The sequence below is a fragment of the Trichosurus vulpecula genome, chromosome 7 (assembly GCF_011100635.1).
Source record: "Trichosurus vulpecula isolate mTriVul1 chromosome 7, mTriVul1.pri, whole genome shotgun sequence".
NCBI classification, from domain to species: domain Eukaryota; kingdom Metazoa; phylum Chordata; class Mammalia; order Diprotodontia; family Phalangeridae; genus Trichosurus; species Trichosurus vulpecula.
Genome location: NC_050579.1, coordinates 110,767,569 through 110,789,864, shown reverse-complemented (window position 1 = coordinate 110,789,864; position 22,296 = coordinate 110,767,569). Strand labels below are relative to the sequence as shown.

Genomic DNA, 22,296 nt, shown 5'->3' with positions numbered 1-22,296 from the left:
ATGGTCCGTTCAGATGCCATTTCCTCTGTGAATAATTCCAAATTGTTAACGCTCTCTCCCTCTTCAATTTTACTTATATTCCCCTTATTTCTATTCATGGTATAGGACATAGATGCTTATTTTTCTTTGAACCCCTAGTACCTAGCACAATACCTTGCACAGAAGTGCTTATTAAATGAACCTAGGTGACTAGAAGAATGGTAATATTTCCAATGGAAATAAAAAGTTTGGAGAAAGGGTTGGTTTAGGTTTAAAGGAATTGAATTCTTCTTTGGGCATCCTGAATTAATGAACACGTACTGCACTGCCCTTGAGGCTCTTGTATCATTAAAATATGCATATTACACAGTCAGTATAAAACATGAGCTCATGGATGTCTTTATTGAACAAATAAAACTTGATGTTGGCCTTAAAGAATTAGTAGGATTTGACTAAGCAAAGGGGCGGGGGGAACGAAACTCTAGAGAAATACTATATGCTTAGGCCTGGAGTAGGAATATGCATGGTGCAAATAGGATCGTAAAATTCTAAACTTAGAGATGTGAGAGAGCATTTAATCCAACTCTCTCATGTTACAGATGAGGAAACTGAAGCACAGAGAGGTTGGATGACTTTCTTAAGTCATATAGGCAGTAAATTACCAAAGGCAATCTTTGAACCCAAGTCTTCTGATTTTAGAGCCAGTGAGAAAAGAGTTGTCTGTCTTTACAATATTGTTTTAATCATACTTCCTACTTATAAATCATAATATAACTGTATAAAGGGAAGGGTTAAAAAGAATAGAAAGCCCTCATAATTATAAATAAGTATTCTGTTAACTACTTTTATTCATTTAGTCATTCAATCACATCCAACTCTTCATGACCCCTTGGACCATAGCACACCATTACTGTCCCTGGGGTTTTCTTGGCAAAGATATTGGAGTGGTTTCCATTTCCTTCTCCAGTGGATTTTAATGTATACTTCTAAATACTTCCTTATGTGTCTTTGTCCTGTCTTTGGATTGCCCCAGACCATTTTCATGGTTTCTAACCTTAGTCAGCTTTTTGCAATATTTTTGGCCCTTTCAGAAAAAGGGATATATATTTTAGAAAAAAGTATATATGTTTTAAATAAATGACATCTCCAAGTGTGAAATACTTAACTCCTAGACACTCACTCTGGCACTAACTGCCTTCAAGTGGTTCTTAATTTCTCCCATTCTGTTTTTTATCCAGCCACCTAGGGCTCCAAGCCTCTGATTTCTTTTTGTTTTCTCCTCAGAACTGCTCATTAAGGGAAATCGATAGTCTTATTACATTTGCCCCTAGTTTCTAATTTATTCACTCAGTGCTGATATCTTAGATGAATTACCCAACTTTATTTTTTAAAGAAGTCAGACCCCTTCTCAACATTTTGAAGCTTTACAATAACTAACAAAATATGGTGTAGATTTCTTACTGAGCAATAGACTAGATTGCTTGGAGTGATAGGAGAAGTTTGGGCAGGTAGACTGGGATCAGAATTGAGAAAGCCTTGAATGCATGACAGGTAAAGGAAGTCTGGGCTTTGTACTGTGTTGATTTAAAATCTGAAATAGAAAAGTCTGAGGCTCAAAGCTTCTGAGTATAATGATTTATTTGCAAGGCTAGCAGTTCTGACTCCTCAGTAGTCAGACACAAAGAAGTGGATTACAGAACTTATTTTAATAACAGAAAAAAAGGAATTACAAATTATAGCAATCTTAGGAAACTTCTTTTGAACATAATTTAGTTGGACAAGGCAGGTCATCTGACGTTTTCTTCACTGGGGCTTTCCTAATACAGCTTGCTGCTATTGCCAATATTTGGAGTGTGGTTATGCCAGGGGAATAACAGGAAGTTTCTACGGTGGGGCAACCATTAAATCTGATGTTCTGTTGGATTATGGCCTGTGTCTGTCAACCTGTCTGTCGAAGTGAGATTGCCTTAGAAATCTTGCCTAACATGATACCCAATCTAATTATGTCAATGATACATAAGAATTAGTATAGCGAGAATCATTATGGAATTAATAACTATTAAAATTGCTCTTCTAGGATGAGCATATTATATCAAAAAACCTACTTAAAATACTTTCTTTTCCAGTCTGAGTGTTAATATAAAAATAAGGGTTTAATAAATATTTAACAGGTGATACTTGCATGATACTTGAAACAGAATAGCATTTGTAAGACTGACTTGCTAGCAAGTGTACCTTAGACGAAGAGAAAAAAGTTTCATTTGGAAAAAAAACTAAATGTTGACATATCTGTTTTTAAGCCAAGGATATCTGGACAAAGTATGGGAATTCTTGAAAGAAGTATTGCCAGAATTTAAACTGACAGAGGACAGCAGTTCTGAAAAACTGTCAGATTCGAAATCAAAAGATGGAAAAGATTCTAAAGATGGAAAAGATGGCAAGGATGTAAAAAATGGGAAAGAGGAAAAAGGTGGAAAAAATGGAAGAGAGGAAAGAGGTGGAAAAAATGGAAGAGAAGAAAGAGGTGGAAAAAATGGAAGAGAAGAAAGAGGTGGAAAAAATGGAAGAGAAGAAAGAGGTGGAAAAAATGGAAAAGAAGAAAGAGGTGGAAGAGAAGGAAAAGAAAGCAAAAGTGAAAGTACACAGGGAAGAGGAGCTGATAAAGGTGATAAATCTGGAAAAGGTAGGCAATTATTTTAAAATGTTAAAGTCTCTAGATATTGCTTACAAAGATTTCATAATAATTATTCAATTAAATACCTGATAATTTTCCTAGTATTTACTGACTTTCATATGCATAGGAATACTATTAAAAAACAAAGAATGTAAAGAGACATGATCCATGCTAAGTTTTTACAATCTACAATATATTTTGTGATGTGTTTCTGTTTTGCTCTTTAAGAAAACTTAAAAAAAATTCTCCAGTTTTTAAATATTGAATTTCTGGTCTTTGTTTTATAAGAAGATATTAGAATAAACAATTTCAATCCAATACATTTATTAAAAAAGTATTAGCTGTCCAAAGGGAATAAAGGAGAAAAAACAAATGTTATAATTGGTTAATTAAAAATATTTAATCAGGAGAAAAACTTAACTTCAGTATTAAATTATTAGGAAGGAATTTCATGTTTGAAAAAGGTAAAAACAATAAGCAAAATCAAAAAGAAAGGACAAGAAAAAGTTCCAGTTTTACTGCTTTCTAAGTAAATCTAATTTTTCAAAAGGGGGAACAATATGGAAAAATTAGCTACATGTTTAATGCTAAATATAATTGTAATATGCTGTGCCTCATGTTTCTTTTATGTCTTTCATATAGACACTATTCTAATGAACATAATATTCATAAATAGAATTTGGAATTAAACATAGTATTAATAGAAAAATAGACATTAACATATTTTAGATGAGCTTAGCTATGCTGTAAAACTTGTTCAGTGTCTCTTACAGCTTTTGGGAAGTTGATGGTTTGAAAAATACCTAGAACATTTTAGCAGTCTCTTTTCCATTTTCTATGGGGCAGCAAGGTGACATGGTGGATAGAGTGCCAGTTGTGCAGTCAAAACAATTCATCTTCCAGAGTTCAAATACAGCCTCAGATACTTACTAGCTATACTATCTTGGCAAGTCACTTAATACTGTTTGCCTCAATTTCTCATCTATAAAATGGGCTGGAGAAGGAAATCACAAAACATTCCAGTATTCGTGCCAAGAAAATCCAAAACGGAGTCATGGAGCGTTAGACGTGACTTAAACGACTAAACAACAACAACATATGGGTATCAGTCCATATTTATTTATCTTTATGTCTTCAAAAAAGACTTTAGAATAAGAATTTGATAACTAAGAAATTAATTGACTACACTTTTAAAAACGGCTTGTTTTATCACCCAGTTTGAAAGTGAGTTAAGTAAGTGAGTTACAGATAAGAGCTCTGGCACATAAATCTTTTTGTTTCCATTTTAAAGCTTCTCAGTTTAATGTTGCTCACTGTTTGAAATTATACAGTTGTTTCTATTTCTAATATCATGTGGCAAATTACTGTGTTAAATTAAGATCTTTACATATAAGGTAAGAATTCTTTTGGGGAATGACTGTTAAAGGTTTTAAGTGAAGTAATTTTTAGCTCTATGGTTACAATGCATATCTATATAAGCCATTACTCATTGGATTTCTTTTTTTAAAATATATTTTATTGATTTTATTAAGTATTTCCCAATTACATGTAAAAAGAGTTTTTAACAATTATTTTTTAAAAATTTGAGTTCCAAATCTTCTTCTTCCCTCCTGCTCCACTCCCCTTCTTGAGAAGGCAAGCAATTTGTACTGATTATATGTGAAATAATGCAAAGCATATTTCCACACTACCCATGTTGAAAGAAAAAAACACAGACAAAAACCCCCAAGAAAAATAAAGAAAGTTCATAAGTATGCTTCAGTTTGCCTTTGGAATTCATCAGTTCTCTCACTGGAGGTGGATAGTATTTTTCGTCATAACTTCTTTGGAATTGCCTTGAATCATTGTTGTGATCAGAACAGCTAAGCCTTTTACAGTTGATTATTGTACAATATTACTGTTTTTGTATACATTGTTCTTGTTCTGCTCACTTGTCTTTGCATGAAGTCATATAATTCTTTCCAGGTTTTTCTGAAACCCGTCCTGCTCATCATTTCTTATAGTTTAATGTTACATCACAATCCTGTACCACAACTCGTTCAGCCATTCCTTAGATGATGGGCATCTCCTCAATTCCAATTTTTTTGCCACCACAGAAAGAGCTGCTATGAATATTTTTATACTACTTAAGTCCTTTTTCCTTTTCTTAGATCTCTTTGGGATCAAGACCTAGTAGTGGTATTTTTGGGGTTGTGCAGTTTGCTAACCTTTTGGGCCTAGTTCCAAATTGTTCTCCAGAATTGTTGGACTATTTCACAACTCCACCAACGGTACATTAGTGCCCCAATTTTTCCACATCCTCTCCAGCATTTGTCATTTTCCTTTCCTGTCATGTTAGCCAATCTGAGAGGTGTGAGATGGTATCTCAGAATTGTTTTAATTTGCATTTCTCTAATCAGTAGTGATTTACAACATTTTGTATGTGACTATTGATAGCTTTGATTGCTTCTTTGAAAATTGCCTGTTCATATCCTTTGACCATTTATCAGCTGGGGAATGGCTCTTATTTTTTTTTTTTATAAATTTGACTCAGTTCCCTATATATTTGAGAAATGAGGCCTTTATCACTGAAACTTGCCAGAATTTCTCCCTGCCCCCCCCACAGTTAACTGTTTTATTTCTGATTTTGGCTGCACTGGTTTTGTTTGTCCAAAAGCCTGTTAATTTCGTGTAATCAAAATTATCTATTTCCCATAATCCTCCCTTGTCTCTTACCATAGATTCTCTTATCCAGAGATCTGATAGGTACATTTCCCCCTGCTCCTCCAATTTACTTATGATGTATCACTCTTTAAGTCTAAATCATTTATCCATTTTGACCTTATTTTGGTACACGGTATGAGATGGTGGTCTGTGCCTAGTTTTTGCTAAAATGCTTTCCAGTTTTCTCAGCAGTTTTAGTCAAATGGTGAGTTTGAAGCTTGGATCTTTGGATTTATTAACTCTAGATTACTCTGGTCATTTGCTACTGTGTATTATCTATTTAATCTGTTCCACTGATCCACCACTTTAAACTTTAGCCAGGACCACATTATTTTGATGATTACCACTTCTTAATATAGTTTGAAATCTGAAACTGCTTGATCACCTTTCTTCACCTTGTTTTTCCCATTGATTGCCTTGATATTCTTGACCTTTGGTTCTTCCAGATAAATTTTGTTGTTATTTTTTCTAGCTCTATAAAAATTCTTTAGTAGTTTGATTAGTATGGCACTGAATAAATTAACTTAGGTAGAATTGTTATTTTTATTATATTGACTCAGCCTACCCATGAGCAATTAATATTTCTCCAGTTGTTTAGATCTATCTTTATTTGTATGAAGTATATTGTATTTGTGTTAATATAATCCCTGTGTTTGCCTTGGCAGGTAGACTACCAAGTGTTTTATATTGTCCTCAGTTATTTTAAATGTAATTCTTTTTTCTCTCTCTTCATGCTGGTTCATGCTTCGTTGGTGATATATAGAAATGCTGATAATTTACATGGGTTAATTGCTGAAGTTGTTAACGGTTTCAACTAGTTTTTTCTTTGATTCTCTAGGGTTCTCTAAGTATACCAATATATCATTTGCAAAGAGTTTTGTTTCTTACTTGTCTATTTTTATTCCTTCAATTTCTTTTTCTTGTTGCTATAGCTATCATTTCTAGTACAATATTGGATAATAGTTATTACAGTGGACATCCTTGCTTTACCCTTGACCTTGTTGGGAAGGCTTCAAGTTTATCCCCATTACAGATAATGATTGCTTTTGGTTTTAAATAGATATTGCTTATCATTTTAAGAAAGGCTCCATTGATTCCTGTGCTTCCTATTGTTTGTAGTAAGAATGGGTGCTGTGTCTTGTCAAAGGCTTTTTCTGCATCTGTTGAGTTAATCATATGGTTTTTCTTGTTTTTGTTATGGATGTAATCAGTTATGCTGATAGTTTTTCAATATTGAGCCAGTCATGCATTCCTGATGTGAATCTCACCTCATCATAGAATATGATGTCTGTGATATGTTATAATCTCCATGCTAGTACTTTATTTAATATTTTTGCATTAGTATTCATTAAGGACATTGGCCATTGGTTTTCTTTCTCTGTTTTTGGTTTAGGTATCAAAACCAGATTTGTGTCACAAGAGGAATTTGATAGGACTCCTTCTTTACCTATTTTTAAAAATAGTTTATATAGTATTGGGATTAATTGTTCCTTAATGTTTGGTAGAATTCACTTGTAAATCCATTTTGTCCCAGGGTGTTATTCTTAGGGAGCTCATTGATAGCTTGTTTAATTTCTTTTTCTAAAATAGGGGTATTTCACTTTTTCATTTCCTCTTCTGTTAATCTAGGCAGTTTATATTTTTGTAAATATTCATCCATTTCAATTATATTGCCAGTTTTACTGGCATATAATTGGGCAAAATAATTCCTGATAATTGCTTTGATTTCATCTTCATTGGTGATGCATCCATCATTTTCCTTTTTGATACTAGTAATTCGGTTTTCTTCTTTTTATTTTTAATCAAATTAACCAGTGGTTCCTATTTTTATTTATAAAACCAACTCCTAGTTTTATTTATTAATTACATGTTTTTTTTACACTTTGAATTTTATTTATTTTAATTCTGTTTTTACAAGATTTCCATTTTGGTGTTTAGTTGGTTATTTTTATATTGTTATTTTTCTAGTGTTTTAGTTGTATCCCCAATTCATTTATTTGCTCTTTCTCCTTTTTATTGATGTACTCATTTGGAGATAAAATTTTTCCCTACATACTGTTTTGGCTGCATCCCACAAGTTTTGGAATATTATCTCATTGTTGTCATTTTCTATAATGAAATTATTGAGTGTTTCTATGATTTGATCTTTGACTCACCCATTCTTTAGAATTAGGTAATTTAGCTTCCAATGAACTTTTAGTCTATCCTTCCAACACCCTTTATTAGATTTTTTTTATTGCATTATGATCTGAAAAGGGTACATTTAATATTTCTGCTTTTCTGCATTTTCTTGTGACTTTTTTAATGCTCTAATACATGGTCAGTTTTTGTGAAGGTTCAATATACAGCTGAGAAAAAGGTATATTCCTGTCTATTCTCATTCAGTTTTCTCTAGAGGTCTAGCATATATATTTTTCTCAGATTTTTGCTCATCCTCTTGACTTCTTTCTTATTTATTTTATAGTTAGATTCATCTAGCTCTGAGAGGGGAAAGTTGAGGTCTTCTACTAGTATAGTTTTACTGTATTTCCTCCAGTAATTCATTTAACTTTTCCTCTAAGAATATGGATACTATGCCATTTGGTAATATACGTTTAGTATTGACATTACATCATTTGTCCATGATACCTTTTAGCAGTACTTTTATGTATTTTAAATTACATATTTCCCCTACTTACCTACTTTAACTAGGTCTATTTTTGCTTTTGAGATCATGATTGCTGCCATGGAGTTTTTAACTTAAGCTGGAGGATAATAGATTCTACTTGAGCTACTTGTTTTGACTTTGTGTGTCTTTCTGTTTCAGATGTGTTCTTATAAACAAAAATATTTTTGGATTCTGGTTTCTAATTCATTCTGCTATATGCTTCAGTTTTATAGGTGAATTTATCCCATTCACATTCACAGTTATGATTACCAACTGTGTATTTCTTGCCATCCTATTTTCTTCTTTTTCATTCTTTCTCTCTTTTGATCCTATAAAGTCTGTTTTGCCTTTTATCTGCCCTCCATTTTATCACTCCTTCCTTTCCTTTTTCCTCTTTTCCCTTCTACTTCCCTGTTTGGTAAGATAGATTTTTATTACCAATATACTCTGTGTGTGTGTGTGTATATGTATATACATATAAATATTTATGTATTTTTCCCCTTAGACAAAATTTAGATGTGAGTGAGGTTTAAGCATTGCCTGCCCCCTCCATTCCATTTTCCCTCAAATGTAAAAAGCTCTTCCTTGTACACCTCCTTTATGTGAGATAATTTTCCCCATTCTTTTGTCCTTTTCCTTTTCTCCTGGAGTATCTCTCTTTCTTACCTATCCATTTTTTACATCATTTCAACATAAGACACTCATTCCTGCACCCTCTTTCTATGTAGAATCCTTTTAGGTGACCTAATAATGATACAGTTCTTAGATGTTACATGTATCATCTCCGCAAATATAAAGGTAAATAGTTTAACCTTATTGAGTCCCTTATAATTTATTTTTCATTTTTAACTTTTTATGCTTCTCTGGAGTCTTGTATTTGAAAGCAACTATCTATTCAGCTCTTTTTTTTTTTCATCAGGAATGCCTGTAAGTCCTCTGTTTCATTAAATATCCATTTTTTTCCTCCTAGGATTTACTCAGTTTTTCTGGGTAGGTTATTTTTGGTTGTACTTCTAGCTCCTTTGGCTCCTGGAATATCATATTACAAGCCTTCTGCTCTTTTCTCATAGTAGCTGCTAAATCTTGTGTGATCCTGACTGTGGCTCCGTGGTTTTTGAATGATTTATTTCTGGCTATTTGAAGTGTTTTCTCTTTGAACTGTGCACTCTGGAATTTGGCTATAATATTCCTGGGAGTCTTCATTTTGGAATCTCTTTCAGGTGGTGATCAATGGATTCTTTCAATTCCTATTTTACCTCCAGTTTTAGGATATCAGGGTACTTTAATAATTTCTTGAAATACTATTTCTTGGCTTTTTCTTTCATCATGGAATTCAGGTAGTCCAATAATTCTTTAGTTATCTCTTCCAATCTATTTTCCAGGGAAGTTGGTTTTTCTAGTGAGATATTTCACATTTTCTTCTATTTTTTCATTCTTTTGACTTCGTTTTATTTTTCTTGACATCTGATAGAGTAATTAGCTCTGTTTGTCCAATTCTGATTTTTAAGGATTATTTTCTTCAGTGAGCTTTTGCATTTCTTTTTCCATTTTGTCAATTTTGCTTTTTAATCTGCTATTTTCACCAATGAATTTTTTTATCTCTTTTTCCATTTGGCTAATTCTGTTTCTAAAATTATTTTCTTCAGCATTTTTATACCTCTTTACCAAGCTGTTAATTGTCTTTTCATAATTTTCTTCCTTTGCTTTTATTTCTTTACTTAATTTTTCTTCTACCCCTCTGACTTTTAAAATATTTTTTTTTAGTTCTTTGAGGAATTCTGGTTGGGCTTCTAATTCACATTTTTTCCTTTGAGGCTTTGTTTGTAGATATTTTGAATTCATCATTTTCTTCTAAGTTTTTGTCTTGATCATCCCTCTCACCATGGTAGTTTTGTATCATTGTGATTTGTTGTTGTTATTTGCTCATTTTCCCACCTTATTTCATAATTTTAAACTTTATGTTAAAGTTGGGCATGCTGTGGAGGACAGGCAGTGTCTCAAGCTCCAAGCTTTTTCACACTGCTATTTTTCAGAGCTAGTTCTGGGGTTTTAGAAGTTTTAGGTGCTTCCAAGGTGGTATGATTTAGGGAGAGGTGTGGTCACTGTTTTTTTTGGTCTACACTTTGGTTCTTACTTAGGAAGGACCCCTGATCCCTTGGGACTAGAAGTAATACTGTTCTTCAGGGTTGCTGAGCCCTTGTGACCAGAACTGATACTTATCCTCAGGGTTTCTGCTCCCTCCTGTCAAAAGTGTTCCTCTCTGCCCTTGAGCTCTGACCTAAAAGTGGGTATAGGCAATGGAGTTTTCAAACAGCTTCTGGTCTGCATCCCATGCTAGCATAGTCATCTCCTGTAATATCTTTCTGACTAGTTGCCAGATCCCCTTACCAGCTCTGGCTTGAAAACTCCCAAAGCTGTTGCTATTTTTCTCACCATCACGTATTCCCACCACTGATGTTTCATCCGTATGGTCTCTGGGCCAGCCTTTATCCCCAGGTTACAGATTTTTCTTCCTGACTTCCTAAGTTGTCTTGGGCTGGAAGAATGTCTCACTCTGACCTTTTGTTGGCTCTGCTACTCCAGAATTAAATTTGAGGTTTTGTTTTAAAGTTGTTTGGAGGGAAGTGTTGGGAGAGCTCAGCTGAATGCTTTTTGAACTCTGCTATCTTGTCTCCACCCTTGGAAGTCCTACCTATTGGGATTTAACAGAAGACCAACATGAAGAAATGGAAAAGTATATGACAAGAAGAATATGGTTGGCGTTGTTCTAAGAGAGTACCATGACCTTTCTCAGGGTAAATGTACCAGGAGTAGAAGGGCTGAAAATTCAATGAGAAATATTCCTAGGTAAAGTTGGGGGGTGGTGTTTAGTAGAGATAAATCCTGAAGAAGGATTAAAATTATTCTTTTAAACGTTGTCATAAGAAAAAGGACTTACTCTAGTATTTTCATGTTATGTGACTATATTATTATATTCAGCAGAAAATCTCAATGAAAGATAATTTGATACATAGTTCAAAGTAAATATAGTATTATTTTGAATTACAGGCTGTACTTGCTTGCCCCTCCTTATCTGCCTTATTTAAAATTAAATGTAATATATATATATATATATATATATAAAATCTATTATTTTACATAAATGCCTTTATTCAGTTTTTTTTTCCTTTCAAAGAGTTCTCTTTTAGGATATGATCTTTAGGCATGGCCTTCCTTTGAATCAATATGATAATGATAACAGCACCTTCATAATATTTAATTATTTTTGACATATGTACAAAAATATTCATAGCAGCTCTTTTTGTGGTGGCAAAGAATTGGAAATCAAAGGGATGCCCATCAATTGGAGAATGGCTGAACAAATTGTGGTATAGGAATGTAATGGAATACTATTGTGCTATAAGAAATGAGGAGCAGATGGACTTCATTATAACCTGGAAAGACTTAAATGAACTGATACTGAGTGAGGGGATCAGAACTAGGAGATCATTATATATGATTACAGACACATGGTATCTGTAAGGACTAACTTTGATAGACTTGGCTCTTCTCATCAATGTGAGGTTCAAAGATAGCTCCAAAAGACTCATGATGGAAAAAGCTATGCACATCCAGGGAAAGAATTACAGAGTCTGAATGCAGATTGAGACAAACTATTTGCTCTCTCTTTTTTCCCTTCTTTTTTGGTTTCATTTCTTCTTTCTCATGATTCATTCCATTGGTTATAATTCTTCTTTACAACTGGACTATTATGTAAATAAGTTCAATGCGAAGGTATATGTAGAACCTATATTGGATTACATGCCATCTTGGGTAGGGCAGGGGGGAGGAGAGGAAGGGAGAGAAAATTTGGAACTCAAAACTTTTTGAACTGAGTGTTGTAAATTAAAAATAAAAATAAATTAAAAAATAATTATTTTTGACACAGCCTCTAAGTAAAGTATTCCAAGACTGTATCCTTAAACTTTCAAGTATCTAGTCAATTCAGTAATAAATTTTCTTGTTTGTTTGGGGTATTTCTAAATGTTGGGCAGTTATGTTTCAAAGGACTCTGGAGGCTCTGTTATTATAGTTGAAGAATATTTTTCTTTTGGCCTGCCCTTTCAATAAAATATGCATTTTGAGGTTTTGAAATAGAACTGAATATAATTTTTTTTCTTTTTATATATAATAGAGAAAGTAGATATGAAAGAAGGAAAGAAGAAGGTGAAAGAATTGGAGAAGGAGAGAGCCAGGATGCCTGCTCATAATTCAAGGCTTCTATCAGATGTGCAACATTCTCTGCCTCAATCTCTGAACTCCATAGAGAGTAAGCTGCCATGCTCTCAGGATAATCACTGGATATTTTGGTTGTGCAAGGAATGTGTGGAGTATTCTTGTGCTAGCAGGATCAAGGAAGTTAGAAGGCTTTGGATCTAATGTTGTGGGAGGCTGTGAGTATGAGGCACACATAGTGGGCAGTCTCCAGAAAGTAAATTGTACAGTTTCTCCTGGTTAGGCCACTGTTTTGAGGTTTTCAGAATTGTTAGGCTAATATTTCACTTTTTCTTGAATTCCACAGAAAATTCCTCATTACCCCATGTTATCTCACACATCACTAGATATTCCAATGCAGGACACATTTGTTGAATTCATAAGAGCATATAGCCAGGCAGTTGTGAAGATTCTCTGTAACCCTTCTCAGTATTATAATCAATACCTACCAGAATCTAAGGCTTCCAAAAGGGTTGTCTCTTGACACTATGAAGCTTACTTTATCCCCTTTCTTTGTGATTTGCATAGTGCCTATGTGCATCTCATTTCAGATAGACTATGACTGTCATTGGTGTGCTTTTTCAAATTTAACTACCTATTGACATCACATTTCAAAATGTGTTGTTTGCTTGTTGTTAGCCAGTGTTTTTCCTCTTTGGGTTTGCTAATTGATTTATAAAACCATTGTTAAGGTTCCAGGGCAAAGATGTCAACATAGAATAGATTTGGCTTGTTCCTCTCCTCTTTCTACCTCTCCATGGCACCTAGTACCATGTATGGCTAATTGTAGGCACTCAGAATTACTCATTGTATTACACTTATGGTTGTTGTTGTTCAGTCGTTTTTCAATCATGTCTGACTCTTCATGACCCCACTTGTGATGTTCTTGGCAAAGACACTGAAGTGGTTTAGCATTGCCTTCCCCAACATTTATTGTAAGGGTATATTACTTGTATTTTCTGTATGATTCTTTTTCTTACAGGTCCATTCAAGTCTAAACTGGCTAATCTTTTCTTGTTGTTGTTGCTTATAATTGGGATTTTAAGTGGATAGTCCCTCTAGAAGGAAATGGCTCTGATAAAAAGAATAAATTAATTGGGCTTCTTTTTAAGGGATGTTTTTGTTATATCATCAGATTATCCATAATGTAATAATTTCCCCCTGTAAACCATCCTTCTCTGCACAGTTGAAAGTGCTTCTTTTTTAAAAAAAATTGACAGAACATGTTTTATTTGGTTTCCTTGTGATTCCTTTTTATGTGATTGTTGGTGATAATATTGGAGGATGTCTATATTTTTCTTTCATTTTTAAATTTTTATAATGGTAGCAACTCATGGTCTACATTCATTGGAATTTCTTCATTCATGGGAGATAATTGAAATCCTCTACAAAATCCTATTTGGATGTCTCATCATGATGTGGAGGTTGCTCTTGGTTCTCTACAACTATGCTATATCTGGAAGATTCTACCTGCTTTCTGGGCAGCAACTGAGCAAAGTGTGGAGGGGCCCAAAACTATTGGGCTGTCTATTTGGTGAAAGACACTTTGTTTACTACAGCCCATGAAAGAAAAAGAAAATAATACAACAATATGGTCATCAATCCCGTAAAGCCACTTTTGACTTCTTTAGAGACAATAACAATGGTAGAGAAGGCATCAGAGGGTACTGACTCACATTGTCTCATGCTGTTTATGAGTGGACATATTACTAGAATAACCAAATCATATTAATTTTGAGATCCTTATTTTTTAAACTATAAGAAAAGAGTCAAATAGAAATATGGTTCACAGGTTTTCATTGGAGAAGAAAATAAAAGCATTGTGAAATTGGTTTATTGCACATCTAAAAGCAGTAAGAAATATTATTCCATGGTGTACTTGGTCATTTCATATTACAAGAGAAGTTTGTACAGCATGTAAGTAATCTGTGGCGATTTTTAGCTATACAATTAAAATATATCAATACTAGCCACAACCCATTGTATGGATGTTTGTATGTATATGCATATATATATATATATACATACACATATTTACACACATATTTGTTTATACAAATGATATATGGATATCTTCTACACAAAAGAAAATCAGGAGCCTCTGAACATTTTAAGGACTTGAGTGTATTGAAACAGGAAATAACATAACTGATGTGTGAGTTATTTTTAAATAAACTTTATGTATGCAGTCAGACTGTCTATTTGTTAAAGATCAAAATCATTGCTTTTGTATATAATTAAACCTCCTCCAACTGACTCACTTAAATTAGCTGTTGGCACTGCAAAATAAATTGAAGAACGGATATATATGCAGGCTATCACTATTTTCTAAGTTTAATTGAGGTAAACCAAACATCACAAGAAGGGTAGAAAATCCTAAAAACTGCCTTTTCCAATAAATATTTGATCTCCTTGCCAAGTAGATGGATGTGTTAAACAAGGACAACACTGTTTTTGGATAGAAACTCATTTGTAAAACCTTATTAAAGAAGATGACTAGTGGTTATGAGGAGTATCATTCCTGTTTTATGCTATACTGCTAGATATTAGCAATCAGATTTGCAAATGACATTTTCCTGACTGCATCAAGCCTAAGAACAAATGTTCAGAGCCTCTTAAATGATCCCAGGATCTTAGCTTTTGAGATAGAAGGGAATTTGGGGATCGTTTAGTATGACCTTCTCTTTTTATAGATGAGGAAACCGAGACCAAAAGAAGGGAAAAAAAACTTTCTGAAGATCACATAGGGAACAATAAAAGTGAGATTTGAACCAACTTAACTTAAAAAATCCAAGGTTCTTTCCTCTGAAACATATGAAATCCATAATTACTCAAAAGAATTTGACCTAAGTACATCAAAGGAAAAACAAAATGGATGGAGAATGTCTGTTGTCTAGACCATGATGTGCAGTTGAATAACAACCTATAAAATAAATATATCTTGAAAAGTTACTAAGATGGACAATGAATTGGACCCATATTTGAACAGAATGAAGATATCCAGCCAAATTGTTTTTGAGAGCTAAATAGTTCTTTTAATGATCACAAGCTTCTTCTGAAATGACAGGGCCATCTTAAAACTAGTAATCTTCATGTGTCATTGAATTCCACAGACTTTGATGAATTGAAGGTGATTACCCAAAGAGCAATAAAGAGTACTGTACTGTGTGAGTGTGAATGTGTGTGTGTGTGTGTGTGTGTGTAGGCTGTGACATATTACAGTTGAAAAATTGCCAGAAACAAGAATAACTCGAGGACAGTCAACACACTCCATTTGTGATTTACACTGTGTCAAGAAATATTGAGAAAAATGTATTAATTGGTCTCTGGAGGATTTACAAGAGGACATCGAGAAAAATTGTACTAGATAAAGAGTCATGAGTCAGTTATGATCCATACTCTTGGAAAGACTACCCACATTCATGATAATACAGATTCATTGGAGTACTGTAGAAGTATTAAAATAATAATGATATTTTAATAATATGAAAGGTTCCTGAGTATAATTATAAATGAAATGAACTTTTGATGCCCATAATTCTATCTTAAAATTTATTCTGTGGTACTTTGAGCTAGTGGAATAGTAGTTCCTATGCTTGGATTTAATTAATTCATTTACATTTTGAAAATGATAATTCCTCTTTGTTGCCCCATTTAAAAAAATAAGGTAATGGCCCCTAATTAAAATTCTAGCTTGACTTATTAATTATTTTTCTGAATGTAGAGCTCCCATATCTTGAAATTATGTAGCTTTCTGTGGTGCTCAGAGCACTTAGAAGGGTTCATACTTACCTCATTTATCCTCACAGCATTCCTGGAAAATAGTTATTGGTTTTGCAGTTTTAGAAGTGAGATAATTCAGGCCCAGCACTTTTAAGTGACTTGTAAATAATTGGTGCTTGACTATTGAATTATTCTTTACTTTCCCCCCTAGACTATACTATCTGCAGGAGTTTTACTCAAGCTTTTGTTTCATTGATTTACATTTTATTATGTTTATTAGTATAACTTTTGTAGACTGACATCATAAGAGAGACTATGTCCAAATTCAGTCTATTTGTGAGCATATATTATTAATGAAAACTGTTGGCTCCTTTAATTCTTTAATACTCAGAAAGTTAAATCTGAGTTGGAAGAGGGGTGAATGTTGCGGTAACATTCACATGATTTAGTTTGATCATCCATGCATTTTCTTTAGGCCAAGCAAGTAATGAACTCTGAGTAATTTAAAGGCCATTCACAAATCATAAGCTGCGGTTAGAAGTAATAGCTGACCTAAAAGGCATTATTTTCTAAGTTTACTTTGCTTTTTAGTCTAATAGTCCATATGAATAATATTTTCTAAGATTTGGGAGTAAATTTGTCTTAAAATAAACAGGCCATTTGGATTAGTAATCAATTATAAGGCTTATTTAAAGTAGTTTTATTTTTAATGAAGATGCTATACTGATGTCCTCCCCCAAAGGAATGAGATACCTTTCTGCCCATTGTCTCATTGGTTCTGTTAAAGCAGTAAATTTACTACAGCTACTGTTTTAAGCATTTGGAAGAGTCACAGATCCAAAGTTCATTTAATGTGCTGTGCTTTATTTCTTTCTTCTGAAATTGACTGCTGTCATGATAAAATAGTGGGAAAACAAGTAAGAAACCTTTTCAGCGATCTTGACCTTTTAGCTCTCTGAAGACTGACAAAAATCCAAACTGATTAAATCTTTCCTTTTTTCATTCTACAGTTTAAAATACAGATAGATAGATGGTAATTGGCACAGCAATAACCACCACCTTAGGTTTCCTAATTGATTCTTTGCAACCATGTTTTCAGATTTTTACTATTACTAAGAAGTATCATGATTTTAATCAGTTTCTGTAGTATTTCAAATTCACTTGTTTCAGTGATTATAGTTTTATTCGTTTAGGATTTATATACGCTAATAATTTGTTAGGGCCCTGTAATAAAGTGTTTCACAATCCATCTGCACTGTGTATCACAGCTTTTAGGTTCCAATTGGTATTTGCTACAGTAATTCTATTTGAGTAAAATACTTTGTCACATGAAAAATTGGTAAAGCAGCATAAATTCTGATCCTATCTTTTGGGGTAATATCTGGAACAAAAGCATATACAATAAGAATAAGACAAAACTATACGTATTCAGGTAAAAAATGTTGTGACATTATATACCCATGCACAGTTTTCAGATGCACTTTTTTTGGTAAACAGTATTTTATTTTTTTCCAATTACGTGTAAAGATAGTTTTCAACATTCTTTTTTTTTAATAAGATTTTGAGTTCCAAATATCTACTTCCTCTTTCCCTTCTACCTCCCCAAGATGGCAAGCAATCTGATATAAGTTATACATGTGTTAGTCATGTTGTGAAAGAAGAAACAGAACAAAATCAGAAAGTCACAAGAAACAACAAAAGTAAAAATAGTATGCTTTGATCAGCATTCAGACTCCATAGATCTTTCTCCAGATGTGGATAGCATTTTCTGTCATGAGTCTTTTGGAATTGTCTTGGATCATTGTATTGCTGAGAAAAGCTAAATCAGTCATAGTTGATCATTGCACAGTGTTGCTGTTACTGTGTACAATGTTCTTCTGGTTCTGCTCACTTCACTCAGCATTAGTTCATGTAAGTTTTCCCAGGTTTTTCTGAAATCTTCCTGCTTATCACTTCTTATAGCACAGTAGTATTCCATTACATTCGTATACCACAACTTGTTCAGCCATTCCCCAATTGATGGGCATCCTCTTGATTTCAAATTCTTTGCCACCACACAAAATCTGCTATAAATATGGTTGTACATGTAGGTTTCCCCCACCCCCCTTTTTATGATTAGCTTGGGATATAGACATAGTAGTAGCATTGCTGGATTAAAGGGTATGCACAGCTTGGTTACCATTCGGGCATGGTTCCAAATTGTTCTTCAGACTGGGATACAGATGTAGTAGTAGCATTGCTGGATCAAAGGGTATGCATAGTTTGGTTACCCTTTGAACATAGTTCCAAATTGCTCTCTGAAATGGTTGTATCAGTTCACAACTCCACCAACAATGCATTAGTGTCTCAATTTTCCCACATATTCTCCCAACATTTATCATTTTCCTTTTCTGTCATATTAGCCAATCTGATGTGGTGTGATGTACCTCAGAGTAGTTTTAATTTACATTTCTCTAATCAATAGTGATTTAGAGCATTTTTATATGATTATAGATAGCTTTAATTTCTTCATCAAATGTGCTTTCAAAGAAATGATTGGTAATATCCTTGAGTAAACACCATAACCATCATGCAAGTTAATTATCAAATAGCTATTCCAAAGCACATAACTTTTAATAATTCTGCCATTAAGTAGATGACTTTGAGCAAATCATTTAACCTTTCTGAGTCTCAGTTTTCTTGTTTGTAAAATTCAGTTCAATCATTTATTAAGTGCCTCTTTTGTGCCTACTATACTAGAAACTTGGAATGCAAAGATGAAGATAAAATTGTCCCAACTCTCAAGGAATGATAAATTATTGTACTATCTAACTTACAGGGATGGTGTGAACAAGTCTTCAATCAGTAATAATGGTGTTTATTATTTTAAAAAATGTGCTATATGCAATTTTAGGCAAAATAACCTTGTTATTGGCCACGAGTTTTGTTTTAAAATGTATAAAATTAGCATTTATCAAGTTGGAAATATTTTTTGTTCATAGGATATGCCAGTTTATAATTAATGAAGCCCTAAAATTGAAATTTTAAAGGAAGTAGCTCATTTAGCACCTATTTTGTGGCTATGGTTATTTAATAAAGAAAATAATTTCCATTATTGACCAAATATGTAACAAATAATTTTTTAAGCTGAAAAACCAAGCTAACTCCCAAATATTAAACTACCCATGAAAAGTATTCTATATATGTTTGTCTCATTCTTAAATGTGCCATATATGTCAAGTATGTAGTATAATGTATCTTGCCACTTTAGGATTGTGAGCTGTCAGTCACTATTTTAAATCTTTTATCGGTTCATAAGATACCTGTGAATTTCAAACATTTTGGTACGCCCATAGATTTACATCAAAGAATGAGAAATGAATGTTCTTCTTATCCTATCCTAGCCATATACCAATTTATATTTCTGCCCTAAGGCAGGGCAAATTTGGGCTAAATATAAGGAAAAAATTCCTAACATACTCCCAGTAAATGTTCACCTATCCAGAACAAAATCAAGTCAAATAATCAGAATTCTTATCTATCCTAAATAATAACTAATGTTCACTGATTTAATTCATTTATAGTTAAATTCATTATATTAAATTAAACAGTGACCTAGAAGGGCTATAGGATATGGGAGTGGTTTATAAGGATTAATTTATTAAAGAACCAATGAGCTGGAAGGGAGTTGATAGTTTCTGAGTACTCTGCAACGGTCAGTCCGTTTTCTTATAGAATCTCAGACCTGGAAGGAGTTCAAGTAGAACCTATATTTGAACCATCATCTTTACAATTTCCCTAACATATGTCATTAGGAATATTGCATATAGTTCTAGGTATCACATTTTAGGAAGAATAATGACCAATTAGATCATATTCAGTGGATAAATCATGGAGTTAAAACTTTGGCAGATGAGGATCACTTGAGAATGCTTAGCTTGCAGAGGAGAAGGTATAGACGGCATATGATTTAAAGGTCTGTCTTATGGAAAGGAAATAAGGAAATTAGATTTGGCAGGGGATTTTTATCCTAGAAAGCAGAACTAGAAACAATATGAACTATTGGAGAACAAATCCAGAGGTCAAAATAAGGGAAAAACATTTTTTATGTAATCAGATCTGGCCAAAAGTGGAATGAGCTTACCTGAGAAGACTTAACATTGGAGCTTTTTAGAAGAAGCTGAATAAGTGCTTGTGAGGGATGTTATGGGTAGGATTCATGCATTAGGTAGCAGTTGGGTGATACAGCCACTGAGATCCCTTTTAATTGGAGGCTCTATAACATTTAAAATAAATTCAGAATCCCTGAATTATAGAGTTAGAAGGAACTTGATTTGCCATTTAATCCAACTATACCTGAAGAAGAATTTTCTTTATAACATCTCCAACAAGTGGTGATCTTTAATTTTCAAGACTTCCTATGAAGAAGAACCAAGTATCTCACTACATATCTTGTTCAAATTTTTGATATATCCTATTGGAAATAAGTTTTTCCTTTTGTTGTTGAGTTGTTTCAGTCATGTTCAACTCTCCATGACCCCATTTGGGGTTTTCTTGGCAAAGATACTAGAATGGTTTGCCATTTCCTTTTCCAGCTCATTTTTCAGATAAGGAGCTAGGCAAACAGGGTTAAGCCCAGTTCACTATCCATTGCACCTGCTACTTTAAGGATTTCCATCCCTAAATATGCTGGGGAAGAAAATGGCAAACCACTCTAGTATCTTTGCCAAGGAAACCACAAAAAGGAGTCACAGAGTTGGACAAGACTAAAAAATGACTTAGCAATAACATACAAGGTACTATACTAGGTGCAAAGAGAGTTAAAAAGCCTTTAACAAAATGGACATGATAAAACGGTATGAAAAAACATAAGAAAGGCATGCACAAAGAAGTATGAAAGTTCAGAGAGATGGATGATTTCTGGCTTGGAGAATCAGGGAAAGCTAAATGGAGGAGGTGGTATTTGAACTGGGCCTTGAAGGTGGGGAGGATTCCAGCTGCTAAAAATAAATGGTTGGCAGTTTATTTTGGGTAGAAGAAATTGCCTGGGCAAAGTAGCATGAGTAAACAGTGAGGAGAAGGAGGAAATATTTTTTGGAGTCAGACTGAAGAGAATCTTGAATTGTAGGTTGAAGATTTTGGACTATTTGGTAGACAGTTGGGAGCCACAGAAAGTTTATATGAAGATGCTTAAGGATTCACTAAAAAAGAACAATAAAATTTAAATAAAAAGGAGAAAAGGGGAAAAACATTTCCTTCTAGTAATGATTCCCTTAACCATACAATGATTTTACTATAGTAAATCTAAATGAAATGTAGTAATTTTATCAATGTAAAATAATATTTATATATTAGTGGTATTTTATTGTGTAAATAATATAAAATGAAGAAATTATATTTTAATGATAAATTCTATGTTCACTAATTATTATTCATTTTCCTATTTATGCATTGTTTCTTAAAAAGCATTCCCTATAAGTTACATTTATATTAGGGTCTGTTTGTTTTTTTCTGTATAAAAAAATAGAGCTTTTATGTATGACAGCTGAGGTAATTTCCAGGATCACAATCATGACCTATGGGGCTTCCTCCAAAATTGAGCATAGTCTGGGGTGGTAGCTAGAGAAAGATTTAACAATGTGTATCATTGTAATGTATGAGGAAAGTGCGTTAAGGTAGTTATGACATCATGAAAGTCAGAATAATGTAAAATAAACTTGCATTATTTGCAGCTTAACATTAATTTCTAAGTATCACTCCCCCAATTTCTTATTAGCTAAGATATGTTTAGATGGAAATTTGAACCAGATATGATGACGTATTTAAAGGCTTACTTTAGTGTATTAATTATGTGATTTTTTTTTTAGCTGGAGCAGTAGCAGGGATTCAACCACCTGTTCCACTGTTGCCTCAGATGGTTGTATATGGTACTTTTACACCTCTGAATTTGTTTGAAAAGAAGATCTTTACATTAGAGAAAATGGTAAGTGAGTAGTGGACTCACTACAATTTGATTATATTTTCAATCCTAGTGTTTCAGCTTTGTGTAATGGAGAACAAAGAGAACTGGACATAGGGAAATTCAGGATCCATTACTCAATCTGCCCTTAATTTATGGTGAGACTTTGGCCAAGTCAGTTGATTTATTCACCTAAATCTTAGTTACCTCATGTTTAAAATGGAGATGTACAGCTAAATTGGCTTTAAAGTATTTTCTAATTCCATCAATGAAACAATTAGGATTACTCTGCAGGCTGGTAGGCAAAAAGCCTATTGTCCTTGGGGAAAATCTAACCATTCCTTTATGTTACTTTATTTATTATTATTATTATTATAT

At 33.3% G+C, this 22,296-nt stretch overlaps 1 protein-coding gene across 1 annotated transcript in view; it reads left to right on the top strand.

Annotated features, from left to right (window-relative positions):
• The window catches only part of ADGB (androglobin), a 226,208-nt gene that overhangs the window by 59,287 nt on the left and 144,625 nt on the right, over nt 1-22,296 (top strand). The window contains exons 8-10 of the mRNA XM_036768101.1: nt 2,280-2,662; nt 12,178-12,312; nt 21,827-21,942. Coding sequence (XP_036623996.1) covers nt 2,280-2,662; nt 12,178-12,312; nt 21,827-21,942 — 634 coding nt within the window. The remainder of the gene's footprint in view (nt 1-2,279; nt 2,663-12,177; nt 12,313-21,826; nt 21,943-22,296) is intronic.